Source organism: Clarias gariepinus, chromosome 7, assembly GCF_024256425.1.
Source record: "Clarias gariepinus isolate MV-2021 ecotype Netherlands chromosome 7, CGAR_prim_01v2, whole genome shotgun sequence".
In the NCBI taxonomy this organism is placed as follows: Eukaryota; Metazoa; Chordata; class Actinopteri; order Siluriformes; family Clariidae; genus Clarias; species Clarias gariepinus.
The window spans coordinates 5140341-5153812 of NC_071106.1; the positions used below are offsets into that span (position 1 = coordinate 5140341).

General features: G+C 39.5%; 1 protein-coding gene across 2 annotated transcripts in view; it reads left to right on the plus strand.

Annotated features, from left to right (window-relative positions):
* The window catches only part of veph1 (ventricular zone expressed PH domain-containing 1), a 94068-nt gene that overhangs the window by 37554 nt on the left and 43042 nt on the right, over nt 1-13472 (plus strand). For both annotated transcript variants that reach the window (XM_053500532.1, XM_053500531.1), the window contains exons 6-8: nt 9498-9718; nt 10926-11132; nt 11758-12086. In XM_053500532.1, the coding sequence (XP_053356507.1) occupies nt 9498-9718; nt 10926-11132; nt 11758-12086 (757 nt within the window). The remainder of the gene's footprint in view (nt 1-9497; nt 9719-10925; nt 11133-11757; nt 12087-13472) is intronic.

The window sequence follows — 13472 nt, forward strand, 5'->3', positions numbered from 1 at the left end:
TTATAAGGTACAGAAAGAATTTATTTTATCATTTTAATTTGTAGAGTGCATAAATAGTCATGCATGTCCCGTAAGATGTTGCTTCATTTCTTTGTGTGCTGGCATGTGGCTTTGTTTGCTCCAGCAGATTTTGTTGTATTAACTGAATTGTTTCATTGTGCTGGTGAAAGCAAGAGGCTCGAATCTGAGGCGTTTCTCTCGGCTCTTCTTGGCCATTGGACTGAAACCGTGCATGTGTGTTATTACTGAACTGCCTCTCGTTTTGCAAGCTCCCTCTTTAACCCACTTCCTGTGTTTTTCTCTCTCCCATATCTCTCGCATTCTATTTTAATCCTTTTCTCTTCTGTTTCATCCATGTTCTGCTCAAAGCCATGGCAAGTTAAACAAAAGCACTTTTTATAAATGAAAATCATAATCAGGAACATGCCTTTTCCTATATGCATGCTTGCAAATAAATCCAACAAAGAAAACTCAAAGCCAACAAAGAAAGTCATTTATTTTCTATATATGTACAAAGCCATGATTTAATGGATAGCACCAGAAATCCTAAAGCAAGAGGTTCAAATTATTGGCTCGAACGATCCCTTGAAGCAAATCTGACCTTTTTTTTTTTTTTTCATTCTCATTTACTGTTTGGAGCAAAAAATGAGGAAAAGATTCTATAATTAAATTGAACAGTGAAAATTGAGACAAAGCAGATTACAGAAATATAAATTCACTATATAAATTTCAAATTTGTGTCAAGGAAAAACTCCCTGTGATGACATGAGGAAGAAACCTAGCCAAGCAGTTGCAGTCACAAGTAATTATAGTCAAACTGGTCGTATCAAATGCATCTTTATACTGTCTAAGTGGAACCATCCATACTGTAGCAGTCTCATGTATCTTTAAGCAGACTATGTGGGGCCATCCTCAACAGCAGGGAGTGGACTCTATGTGATGTACCAGAAGAAGGGCATCAGGATGGATCGGGTAGGTCCGGAGTGCGGAGTGAATCAAAATAACCGGAATCTTATAAGTATATAACAAGAGACAGGGAGAGAGAAACCTATATATGTATAATCACTAGCATTATGAATAAGGTTGATGTACACTACATGAACAAAAGTATTTGGCCAAACCAGTAAATGGGGTGTTTTATGTAAATTGTATATTTAGGTGTTTCAGTCAGGCCCCTTATCCCCAGTGAAGGCAATCTTATGGGCTCAGCATACCAAGACTCCTTGGACAATGCTATACTTCCAAATTTGTGAAAACAGTTTGAGAAGAACCTTTTCTATTGTAACATGACTGTACCCCAGTGCACATAGTAAAGACTATAAAGACATGGTTGGATGAGTTCCGTGTGGAAGAACTTGACTGGTCAGCACAGAACCCTGACTTTAATCCCATCAAGCACCTTTGGAATAAACTTGAATGGAGATTGCAAGCCAGCAAATGTGGCTCATCCAACAATCCAACATTATTTTGGTAAGTACAAGCAGGGACTCTAGCAGGACTACCAATTACATCATAATTAAGTGGGAAACACAGATGTGATGGCACCCTAAGACATTAAGCGGCCTGCAATAAAGCGAACCTGAGTCAGCCTCTCAGATTGTGGGAAGACGGCATCTAAAAATCTCAGTTTTCAGCATAAAGTTAAAATATTTATACTATGTTTGTGTCCCAAACATTAATTGGAAGGTTATTCTATTACTGTTGGGCTTTGTAAGAAAAAAATATGCCCCCTGCTGTAGTCTTCATTAAACAAGGTGATAACAAATACCCTGCACCTTTTGATTAACATACGTATGAAAGCTCATAAAATCCCAGCAGTTCATTCTGGCACTCTGGTGTGAGTCTATACAATGGTTCATAGTTCAACAGTAGTACTGTATTATAAATGTAACATTGGATTGGGAGCTAATGCGGTGTGAATAAGGAATATCTTATCTAAGGATAAAACTAAGCTTGTTTTATGGACCTACTGTAGTTGCATTGCATAAGGACATTAAATATAAGCATTTTCGGAGATAAAAGAATCCTAGCTTAGTAATATTATCTGATATTAATCACTATGATTGAAATCTATAATCACACCAGGGATCTTTATTGCTGCACATGATAAAATAAAAAAGCCATTTAGAGTTTCTGTGTAATCAGAAAACTTACTTTTACTACTGCATGTGGACCTTCTACCAGTCTTGTTATGTCAGAATCGGGTAGATAACAATGATTTCATCATCTCCTGTCATGTACAACCTCTCATTAAGGGTGTCTAAAGAAAAGCTTGGAACGAAGTTGAACGATTGTTGGTGAATCTGTTCTGTTGACTCAGGCTGCAGGAAACACTTAAGTCACTCACCCCTGAAATGCAAAAACCTTTAAAAAGTTGGCAGGGTAAAAAAGGAAAGAGGTGAGGAGTCTCCTTAGCAAACATTTCTGCACAAACACACACACACACTCTCTCCATCTCCTTTGCTAGCATTTGCAGTATAGACTGTGCAATGTGCTGATTTTTATCCACATATCTCAAGAAAATATAATGTCGGCTATAAAGCTAGTTTAATAAACACATTAAGGAGATTATGGATGGAGTGTCCAGTGTACACACATTTGTTACAGGCAGAGGTTAATCTGTAACTGGGTATTTGAACGCTGGGGTTTGAACCTGGAACCTTCTGGTCAGTAGCCTAACTCCTAAGGTACGCCGACTCCTAAGGGTTAATAACTGAGCTACTGTACCTCTACCACCAATAGACTGCTCTATCAGTGATTATTTTCCTATGACAACCTGACCTCAAGTGTTTTATTCCTTACTTGTGAAAACTTTGTCCCAAATAACGGCGTATTAAGTGCTAAATACTGTACGAAAGCCTGGTTAAATTCTTTTCCCTTGTATAGATTTTCATGCGGTGATCCTTCACTTATCTGTTCAGTATGCAGATGAGAACATTTTCTTACTATGTCTTAAAGCGTACAAAAGTTAGTGTTCTTCGAAGTGATGCAGCCAGCAGCATTCCTGTGTCTTCTCCAATGGGAAATTCTCACATCAATTTCACAACTGACAGTTTACTCCAGTGAGTCATCGCTGGCAGGCTGCTCCGAACCACAGGACAAAAAAATCAGCCTGACTTTCAGGTTCAGAAACTGGTGATATTAAAAACAATTGCAAAACTTTGTACAATACTTGCTATTTTAAAAATGTTAAGGGGAAAATAGATACTGTATGTTTCCAGATATTCCCTCTGGTCAGAAACTTTCGAACTGGAATGAGAGCTAGAATGGGAAGTGAAGAAGAAAAATATGTCAAGTTTTATAGGATGACATTCTTTATCAAGTTAACACAGGAGCCTCCCAAAGTGTGTGTGTTGCTGCTTCAGCTGAAATAATATACTTCCTAAACATTCTTTACAGTTTCATTTCTTATGTAAATGAGCCAAGCCCCTCCAGAGAACAGCAGAGCTGATCAACAAGCCAAGGAAGGCGACATTCTCATATGGAAATGGGAAATCCCCATTTCTCATTGGGAAATCCATTAAAAAAGTTTCTAGATTAGTGTGCCACAGATCCGATCACTTTCACTGTACTTCCTCAAATGCCTTGAAACCTGGCAGTAGAATTCACTATTGATGGACTGGCCCTTGGAACGAATTCTTAATGCACAATGTCACAAATGTTGAAAAAGACAATGAGCATGCACTTGGGTGAGCTACCCACACACCCATGTTTTGTTCCCGGTAATGACATGAAGAACATCCATGGCGCTGACTTTGATGCGATGTTCCCTCTGATCTAGGGTCAGCAGCCTGGAGATGAACATGGTAGCAACATGGCCACACTTTTAGATACCACCTTATATGCTTGTTTAAGACCTGGTCAATGCAAATTTAATAAGGACAAAATCAAGTAATGTTTTTGTTTTTGTTTGTACATCTGAATGTCTGAAAGTGACTAAAAAGAATTTTGGATAATGCGCATGTAATCTGTGTAGAACAGGGCAAAGGCTTCAGTTAACATTCATCAAACATGAAAAATGTGAACCCTAGAAACTCTGACCATGGCTTTTGGTTTGAATATTTTTTTTAAAACTACTGAATTTTTGCTTTCATCAGTCTTATACAGAATGGTGCAAAAAACTAACACTACATGAGAACCAGTTCTAATGCTCTGTCAGTGATTATTCTTGGTAATAAAGCAGGCCAGACTGCTCCTTTACAACTGTTGGAAACAGAAAAGTATCTTGGACCGCACAGTAGGCTAAACATGGAGGTGGACAGGAGACAATAGCAAAAGACCATATCACGTTCCACCCAAGAGCAGGAACCTGAGGCAGCAGGGATCACTGAAACTGGTCAGTTTGAAGAATTGAGATGGCTCATCTTTAGCCAGACATCAAGAAGCCGAATAAGCTATCCAAGTCCAAGCTACTGAGCTTACTTATCCACAAGGCAGCTACTAATCAAATCTAAAAAACCGGAGGAGCTCGAGCTTGGGTTACTGACATGTCAACCCTGCAGGTTATGGTTAATTAAAACATGATACATTTCTCAAGGTTATCTAAAAGCACTAGTATCAAGAATGAACAATCTATACATGAAACAATGACTAAATGTACTGCGGATGGGATGACATCAAATTATTGTTACATCCCCCTTCTCTGTTATTTTCATTCTATTTTTAAACACTACGATGAAGAAATAATACTTATTTTTTATTATCTCTGGCACCAAGTGCCTAGCGTAACAACAGTGAAATTGTCAGGAATAGTTTACAGTCATTTCGATTTGCAGCGATGCAGATGGTTGGGTCTGATTAACGATTGGATTACGACCATGTGGAGAGAGTGCGATGTACCACGAAACATCGATCAAGTCACATTACAGCTGTGAAGCAGTAGGACGGTGTATTCCAGCTCCACTACGTTTGATTGCTGTAGACTGATGGATTGTTCCCTTAGACGAATGTAGACCAGTTAAAACAGAAAATGTGTTAGAGTTTGTTTGAGCTGTAGTAAGAGAGAGAGAGAGAGAGAGAGAGATGCGAACTCTGTCTAACATCAGGACTTGGAAACAATTAAGTTATTTAAAAAATGATTATTGAAATTGTGGTTTTGTCACATTTAGATGTTCAAACATGATTAGCATTTCTTAGAAGTAATTTTAAACCAGAACAACGCAACTAACATTCCTCGCAGAGCATGCAAACGATGACCTCACAGAATTTTTTATTTTTTTTGCAATATCAGGAATCCTGCAGGACGAACACGAGAGCTGCGTATGTCAGACTGCGAAGGCATTTGGACACCACATGCACACCAACAAACTGCTCTCCGAGGGATCATCCATCACATGCTCTGAGGACGGGTTTTCCGAGTAATCAAATAAAGGTGTCCGGAATGTGTCAGTGGAGGCATGAAGTGGACGTTTGGGGGAAATGGTACCCATTTTCCAGGAGCTGGTTGTCAATCTGCCATCACTAAACGTTCCCTATTGTTTGGTTGTGTAATCTTGGTTTGGCCAAAAGCAAATGCCTCTAAACAAGATATTATGGGAATAACAGAAAAAAAAACACATTTGAGTTTATGACTCAAAATATCCACATTTATGATAGCTTTTGGCTATCCACGGAAACCTCACAGCCCACCAAATGGACCATTTGTGTGCTTCGGAACATGAGTTGTGTTTGTGTGCTTCGTATGTTGTAACTATATTTTTTTATTAGTAGTAACAACAACAACTTTTTTTTTTTTTTGCCATGTCATACTCGACCACTGAACAAGATTTTAAACACTGAACCCTGAGATTTTGGTTTTAGAAGAGGGGGGGTTCTGTACTACATATTCTCACACACACACACACACACACACACATATAAACAAGTAAAACAGACTTTATGCATTCATTATGTTCTTTTTGATCATGAATAAAGTGAAATAGTGTTATTTATGCAGCCAGGAAAATCAATAATCTATACTATCTATCTAACTCAATAATAAATATATTTACATTTAAAATGCTCAATGTTAATAGGAATACTAGTTAATACAGAGATCCGCACTGTGTAATAGCTTTAGGGTTCCCGCTCCCTAGTTTAGAGATCAGGTTTCTGTATGAGCGGGGTTCCGGCATGGTGGCACTGATGGCTCAGTGTTTGGTGTTCTGGACTTCTGATTGGAAAGGTATGACTTTGGAACCCATTACATCATAGCTCTCATGGCTGGATTGTTGGGCAAAACCCATACCCCTTATCTGTTTTCACCCAGCTGACTACAATTTTAGGAACTACAATAGAGTACTGTGAGGCACCCCTGATTCCTTCATATTGTCTTGAGGTACAGTATATTTCTCCAGGCTTCCTGATAAGATTTTCTTGGCTCCTATTTTTCCCAAGCTTTTGTCTCTCAATACAGTCCAGTCCCTGTACCTGAGCAGTTTCAAAGGAATGTGTTTTTGGTTTGTTAAGCCACAGAGTGACCTTGAAATCATTTAAGCACAAGAAACATCTACAGTAACGTTAAGATGAACCAGTGAAAAACGTGTGCAGATGATGACAGACGATCAGGCCAGTGATTAGTATACTCTTGATGCCGAGTGTTAAGTGGTTGGAACAGACGAGAGGGGAAATGAGGTTGCTGCCGAGGTTGTTACAGCCTGTCGCAGTAAAACACGTATTTCCATTTCTTTAGTCCAATCTATTGATTGGATACTGGGAGGTGGATTGGCAAGGCTAAATTGTCATAAATTTATGAATTTTGGTGGACAGGCATTTCTTCTCAAGGTGTATTTTGCTGTGTTTCCAGAGACAGGCTCCAGCATAACTCTGACCATGATCAGGTACCTTCTAAAGCATGCATGAACAAAACATGTTGGCTTTTATGCTACAACCTTTTTCCCCTCTAATCTAGAATTTCATCTTCATTCGCAACAATTTTTATCCAAAGCAACCTAGAATTAAGATAAGATATAATACAACCCAGGTGGTCTTGTCTGTGCGGTCATCGCTGCGGTCGGGGGACGATTCCTAATCAAGGAAGTAATTTTAGGACAGTACTGGCTCAGAGGGTTAAAGCACTGCATTACGGATCGGAAGGGCAAGGCCCAGTGCTGTATCATGGCTGACACCAGCTACACTGGAATATGTGAAGAATTTGGTTGTTCAGTAATGTATATGTGACCAATAAAGGCTTAACTTATAAGCAAACAAGGTTTAAGGGCCTTCATCATTGGCAGATCATTGGTTTTTAGATTTAGACCTTCTGATCTTCCAAACCCGCAAAGCCTTTTCACTGCCCATGTCCAGCATGTACTACCAGTGATTTGGTATCTCAGTCTTTGCTATTTTATCATCTATTGCCGTCATTCAGATTACAAGAGTTCTCCTCTACTTCCTTGACCCACATCCTTGAGCTGTCTTTCAGTAGTGAAAGTTAAAGGTGCACAGTACAAGCCATCTGAAAAAAAGATGCAGGTCCACCCAAATCATAACTCGGATCAAGCGTAAGATGGTTCAGCTCATACTGATTTACTCACAGTTTTTACAGAATTACTTACAGAAACACACCTATGCTCTTTCCTTTAAATGAATAAACAAACACTGAGACCATCTCATGTTCATCTTACACCCTTGTACACGAGTCTAACTTTTGAGAGCGCCCATGCTTCCAACATGGAGTATACAGTAGTATAGCACAATAGTGTGAATGATTCCAAACTTAAAGCCATTAGAACAAAACTCCACCATTAGGAAGAGATGTTTGATCTCCAGCCAAGCGTAAGGGTAGGTTACAGAACGTACTGTGAGGTCTTAATGGGCAATGAACACTTTCTCGTTATGGTTGATTGCTATGGTAATTATTTTTTTGACCCACAGTGCTGGGGTTCCCAGCTAAAGTTCCAGCAGTTCCAGCTAAAAGGTTATGTAGGTTAGGGTTTCCATAGTAACCACTTACACCAGCACTTCTTGGATGGTGGACCCTCACATTTAGGTTTAAATTGTTAGCATGGTTGAGGTTCTGTAGAGCAAATTCTTATGTTTATATATATAAATTTTATATCTTATATTCTAATATTATTCTTATTTAGTTTTTAGTTAAATGGAACCCTGGTGGGTTCCACATTCTGTCGTTTGTCAGGTACACTATCGCTCTAAAGTTTGCAGGATCTCTTGCAAATGTTTTTGGGGTTTTTTGTGATTATTTTCTAAATTCTGCAACAATACTGGTGATTTCAAAACTATGAAATAACTCATATGAAATTGAGTAATTATGTTTGAACAACAAGAGTCAGCTGTTATTTTAGGACATCCAGCTCAGCCTTTCTGGCATGGTTCTTGCAAGAGCAGTATCGTCACAACGGCATCTGTAAAACCCATCAAGCACCAGGATCAAACTGGCTCTCATGAAGACTTTCCCATGAAAGCAAGACCAAAACTTTGAAAAAAAAAAAAAAAAGTTCATTTGTAGGTGCGAAAAGACACGTATACGCACTTAAGCACCCAAGAGACGTTATATTTGGATCTGCTTTCGAGTCAACTTCAGTGCCGTGATTCCAAACCAAGTTTGCTGAACTGAATTACAGTAACTGTATCTTGCTTTTTTGGTCGTACTGTTTTGTTCTGTAGATGTGACAGGCAAAGTACAGAGCTGTAAAACTGGAGAAATGTGATATATATATATGTGTGTATATATACATATAGACAGACATAGAGGACTGTAAAGTTGCAGATGGCATGCAGATTTTAATGATATTTATGAAATGATTTGGCTTAGATAAAGATCCTTCTGTCAGGATCATTGGGGAGGTAAGTGGAGAGTTGACTTCAGCTTTATTGAATCAGCAGGCCTCCGGAGCCGAGACTTGTGTCTGATTTAAATACTTCCAGATGTTTATATGTGTAGTCAATTCCCGGGATTCCTGGAAAGCTCCAACACTTTTACAGAGTCACCTAAAACCAAGATTATATGTTGACTTCTGCTTATTTCTCTGCTCTACTCTGCTTTCCTTTTAATTCCTATCTCTTACTCGTGATATGGCAATGAAGCGGCCAAGACTGCTTCCAAGGTTGTTTTTTCTTTTGTTTGTTTTTTTAAATAAAAAATTTCTTAAGAAATTTCTCAGAAATATCCACAGCCAAACAGCGATTGGATTTCCACTTTGCTTTGGCTAGATGTCAAAAGGCAACAGGGCTGAATCACAGCTGCATGGACTTTGTCACAAATGCGCTTTAACCGGAAATGACAGACTAGTGACTGTACCGTGTTACAGTCAAATGGTAGGAATCTAAAGCAGCTTGGATTGATTAAGCAAGAAAACATGCTGTTGGTGAAAAATTCCTTTATAATTCATGGGAATTCATTACCAACAGTCACAGAAAATTAGCATCGAGCGTCCCAGGAGCAGCACTGCTTACACTTGTCTCTTAGCCGTGATCATTTTTAAGCATACATTTTTTATAAGCTTCCTGATGTTAACGAGACAAGAGAAGCCGCTTTACTTTTAACATTGTGTTCCTAGGATGAGGCGCGGGATGCTCTGCAGTACCTGGTTTCTCTTTTGGCCTGTACGGAGCACAGCGTCCATCACACCGTGTTGCTGGAGATTCACAGCCTGACCGCGCGTTATGTCTCCATCCTAGGCGGAGACGCCAAAGACATCTACCGCATGAGCAACAGCTTCAGCGCCATCGCCTGGCTGCTGGGACGCAAACTGCAATCTGATGCTTTAAAACCATGCGAGTATGCAATACACAAACACACAAAAGCACACATTCTTCTCTCTTACTGTAGCTTCTGTTCTCTCTCACTGAGTGCTAAAGGAAGTAATGATGAAATGATATAAATGAGCTGTTAGTATCATCACCACATTTCTGCTTTTGTTACAGTATTGGAGCTACCATTCTTCCCGCTTGCACGTTTTTCTCTCCATTTAGTTCCGAGAATAGTAAAAACACTTCAGCGCCTGACTATCACATTACTATTGGCACTAATAAATGATGGATTCCTTCAAAAAAAAATAAAAAATTTAACTCTGGTCTCCAATTCCCTAAAAAGTCCCTAAAAAGAGTGCTGCTTGGATAAAATGTGTACTGTATGTGGAGAAATCTGTTGGGGTTTTTGGAGATGATGATGATGGACAGAAGGATAAAGGGAGTGCAAAAAATAGACTCATGATGTGAAAAAAGATGGGAGTCATGTTTGTGGTGTTCTTCATCATTCTGACTGCTGAAATCTCTCCCTTATGGCCTTCTTGGTTTTTGCCTTTTGGTAAATGCTTAGAAAAGCTTAATCTAATCTCTCTTCTCCATCAGAGGTTAGATTGCCTAACCGAGAAATAAAACACAGTGTGTCATCCTGTTCTAAGACTATTATACTGCTGTTCTAAGGCTATATAAGATCATTTTCCAGTAGCAGTGTTTTATTCCCTTCACGCAAGAGCATGTTGCTAAAATAACAATTATTATATTTCTTTTTTTTGCATTTAAAGATATAGAAGGGATCCCCACTACACTAATGCACGTATCCCAGTATTTCACTAGTGCTTGAATACCATCAAGATCTGAGATCGGACTGACTGCTTTACGTTTAGACACTGGCCAGAAATAACTCCCAGACGAGTTCCAGTAATGTGCAAGTGGTGCTTGTGAATTAGGTGGACCACTTGCTGAATGTTCAGGGGAACTGCTGCAGTGGGTTCAGAGCCAACTCGGTCAGGATCAACTTTCACAGACGTACAGAACGACCTCCTTTAAAAATGTTTGCACTGTTCAAATGTTTTACTGTAGCAAAGAGTCTCATCAGGATACCGTGATTGAAGTCTGCTTTAAAATTCAATCACTTCATTCATCAGAAATTCCATCGCATGTCCAAGTTTGACTTGAACACCCCTATGTACAATGCTGGGTGTGTGGTTTTGTGCTTGTGTCTTTGTATCTGTGCATTTAAGAGAGAACAAGGCGGTTGTAGATCCGAGGCAGTGCAAAACCGACACCAGGAGTCATGACGAAGACCAAGTGAAGATCCAGGCTTTCGAGGAGAAACTGGAGGAGGAGGCGGCTCAGGTGGAAGCCGAAAGGGACTCACCAGGACCGCAGAGGTGCCACAGCCTGGGCCAGGTGGCACAAGACGTACACCAAGACATCAGGTTTAGTCGGTGAGTCAGGTTTTGTCACATCAAGTCCTAAAGATGTCAGAAAAAATTGTTACATGCTTAACTCTGATTCTTAAACTTTTTTTTTACATAGGGCACTTACAATACAAGGTCCTGTGCAAGCTATAGAAACGGTAATGTCTTAGAAAGGACACATTAATATAACTTATTAACTTTTCTATAGCTGTCCACACATTGTGACCAATCAGAATACAGCTTTTAAAAACATTATTTTGAATGATAATGGTACATTAAGCACTTCATGTGGCATTGGTGAGTGAAATAGTTTTAGAGGAATGTGCAGTTGAAGCACATTTGGTTTGCATTTGAGACTAAAAGTCATTCACACTGTGTATCAGCTGCTTACTGAAGGTCAGTGTGTGAGTATAAATCTTGCCTTGCACTTATTTACTGTTTAAAGAATTTTATAATATATTGTTCTGTGTATTTTTTTATTGCACCAAAAAAAAAGAAAAGTCGCACTGCTCCTCCATTAGAAGGAACATATAAGCATTACTGCTGAAGGTTTTAGTGAGCTAGCCTAAGCCCTACATGCCAAGGAACATAAGCAAAGATTGTTGTTTTAGCATTCAACTCTATTACCCGCAATCTTTCTCCTCTCTGTCAGGTCTAAGAGTCTGGCTCTGCATGCCGTGCAGTCACGTTCCAATAATCCTGACTGCATCCAGAATGCAGAAGGGGAACGAAACACTGAAGACTACCTGATTGAGGCTGCCCTTTGCCCTGAGACTGGTCCATCACCTTCCTCTACTCAGGAGGAGCATGATGAGCACCAGGACTTGGGGTCTCACCGGGAGGGAGAACAAACAGGCAGGCTGGACCCTCGGGAAAGAGACAGGCTATGGAAACACCTCCGGGACAACTTGAAGAAGATCCGAGCCTTCTGCACCGATATGGTTACACTGATCCCGATGCCCGAGCGCTGTATCATAGAAGGTACACAGATACAGTAGATCATGGATGATCATTCAGTCTGCTGGCGAGTGTCCACTGGCATATTTTATGAGTAATGGTGGTGATAATTAATGGCAACTTTCCTTCAGGGATCAGCAAAGCATTATCTTCTTCACTCGTACTTGTACTGTGTACTTCATTAACCTCGAGTCTCGAGTGCAGACCTTCTCGAAATGACAATTTACACCAAAAGAATCGAGTGGTGGGTGGGCGTTTGTCTTTGTTCCCATCGCTCAGCAGTGGTATTGGAAGGGTCAAACTCGTGTTCGGTCGCTGTGCAAGCTCTGGCAGGCTTCCTGTTCTCCACACTGATGTAACTTAACACTCTCCCACACCACTACATTAAGGCAATTCATCAGTCTGCTATAGTTTGTCTATGAGCATAAGGCTAAAAAGGATTAAGGACATGAATGGGCTTCAGACTGCAGACTGCGGTGCAGAGATTCTAGCTAAAAGAATTTAATTTTGAGGAAGCTTAGGAGAAGATTAAGCAGAGTGGACGATTTAAGATAACAAAGCATCATAAGATTATGTTACAAGGTGATGTAAAAATAGGCTGAGAGAAGTACAAATATAGGGGGATTGACTAATGGATAGGCTTTAGGCTGGGAAGTAACTAATGGGTGTTAGGATGAAAGGATTGACTGGCAAGTATATAGTGAGAGGATTGAGTGACGAGATAAATCTAAGCTGAAAGACTAAGACTGAAAAGTAAGAGGTCTTTAAAACCGAGAGGTTTGAGTAAACTGAAATGAGACAATAACGAGTGAGCTATACACTAAGTGTAACCAGTGGAATATAAAATAATAGTGTTAGGTAATGAGGGAACTATAAATTGAGAGGATTTGCCTAACGATTGAGTTATATGCTTAGTGGACTGAGTAATGAGCATGCTTGTGGTTTTACTACTTGTTACAGTAATTGAGTAGTAAGTGTTTTTTGTTTTTTTAGAAAGTGGCTGTAATTAAGGAAATTAGATAATTAGTGAGTTTTAAGCTCAGGATTGATTATGAGTGAGTTTTAGACATGTGTTGGATCTGTTTAGGGCTGAGAGCATTGAGTGGGCTGTAGATTGGCAGGATTGACTAAATCTGGGCAACAAATGGAGAGGTTTGAGTAATGACTGGGTTTTATGCTGGGAGAAGACTTGAGTTTTGAGTCGATTGTGTATTGAGTGGTGAGTAACGATTGAATCTTAAATGAATAAATCTTTGACGATTGAATAATAATTAGGTTAGAGAGCTGAGAGCATTGATTAGCAAGTGTTTTTTAAACAGGTTAAAGCTGATTTAAATCTAAAAGTATTAGATATGCCAGAGACTGAGAGGATTGATTATTGAATATGGATTAAACTGCAATTTTGCTATT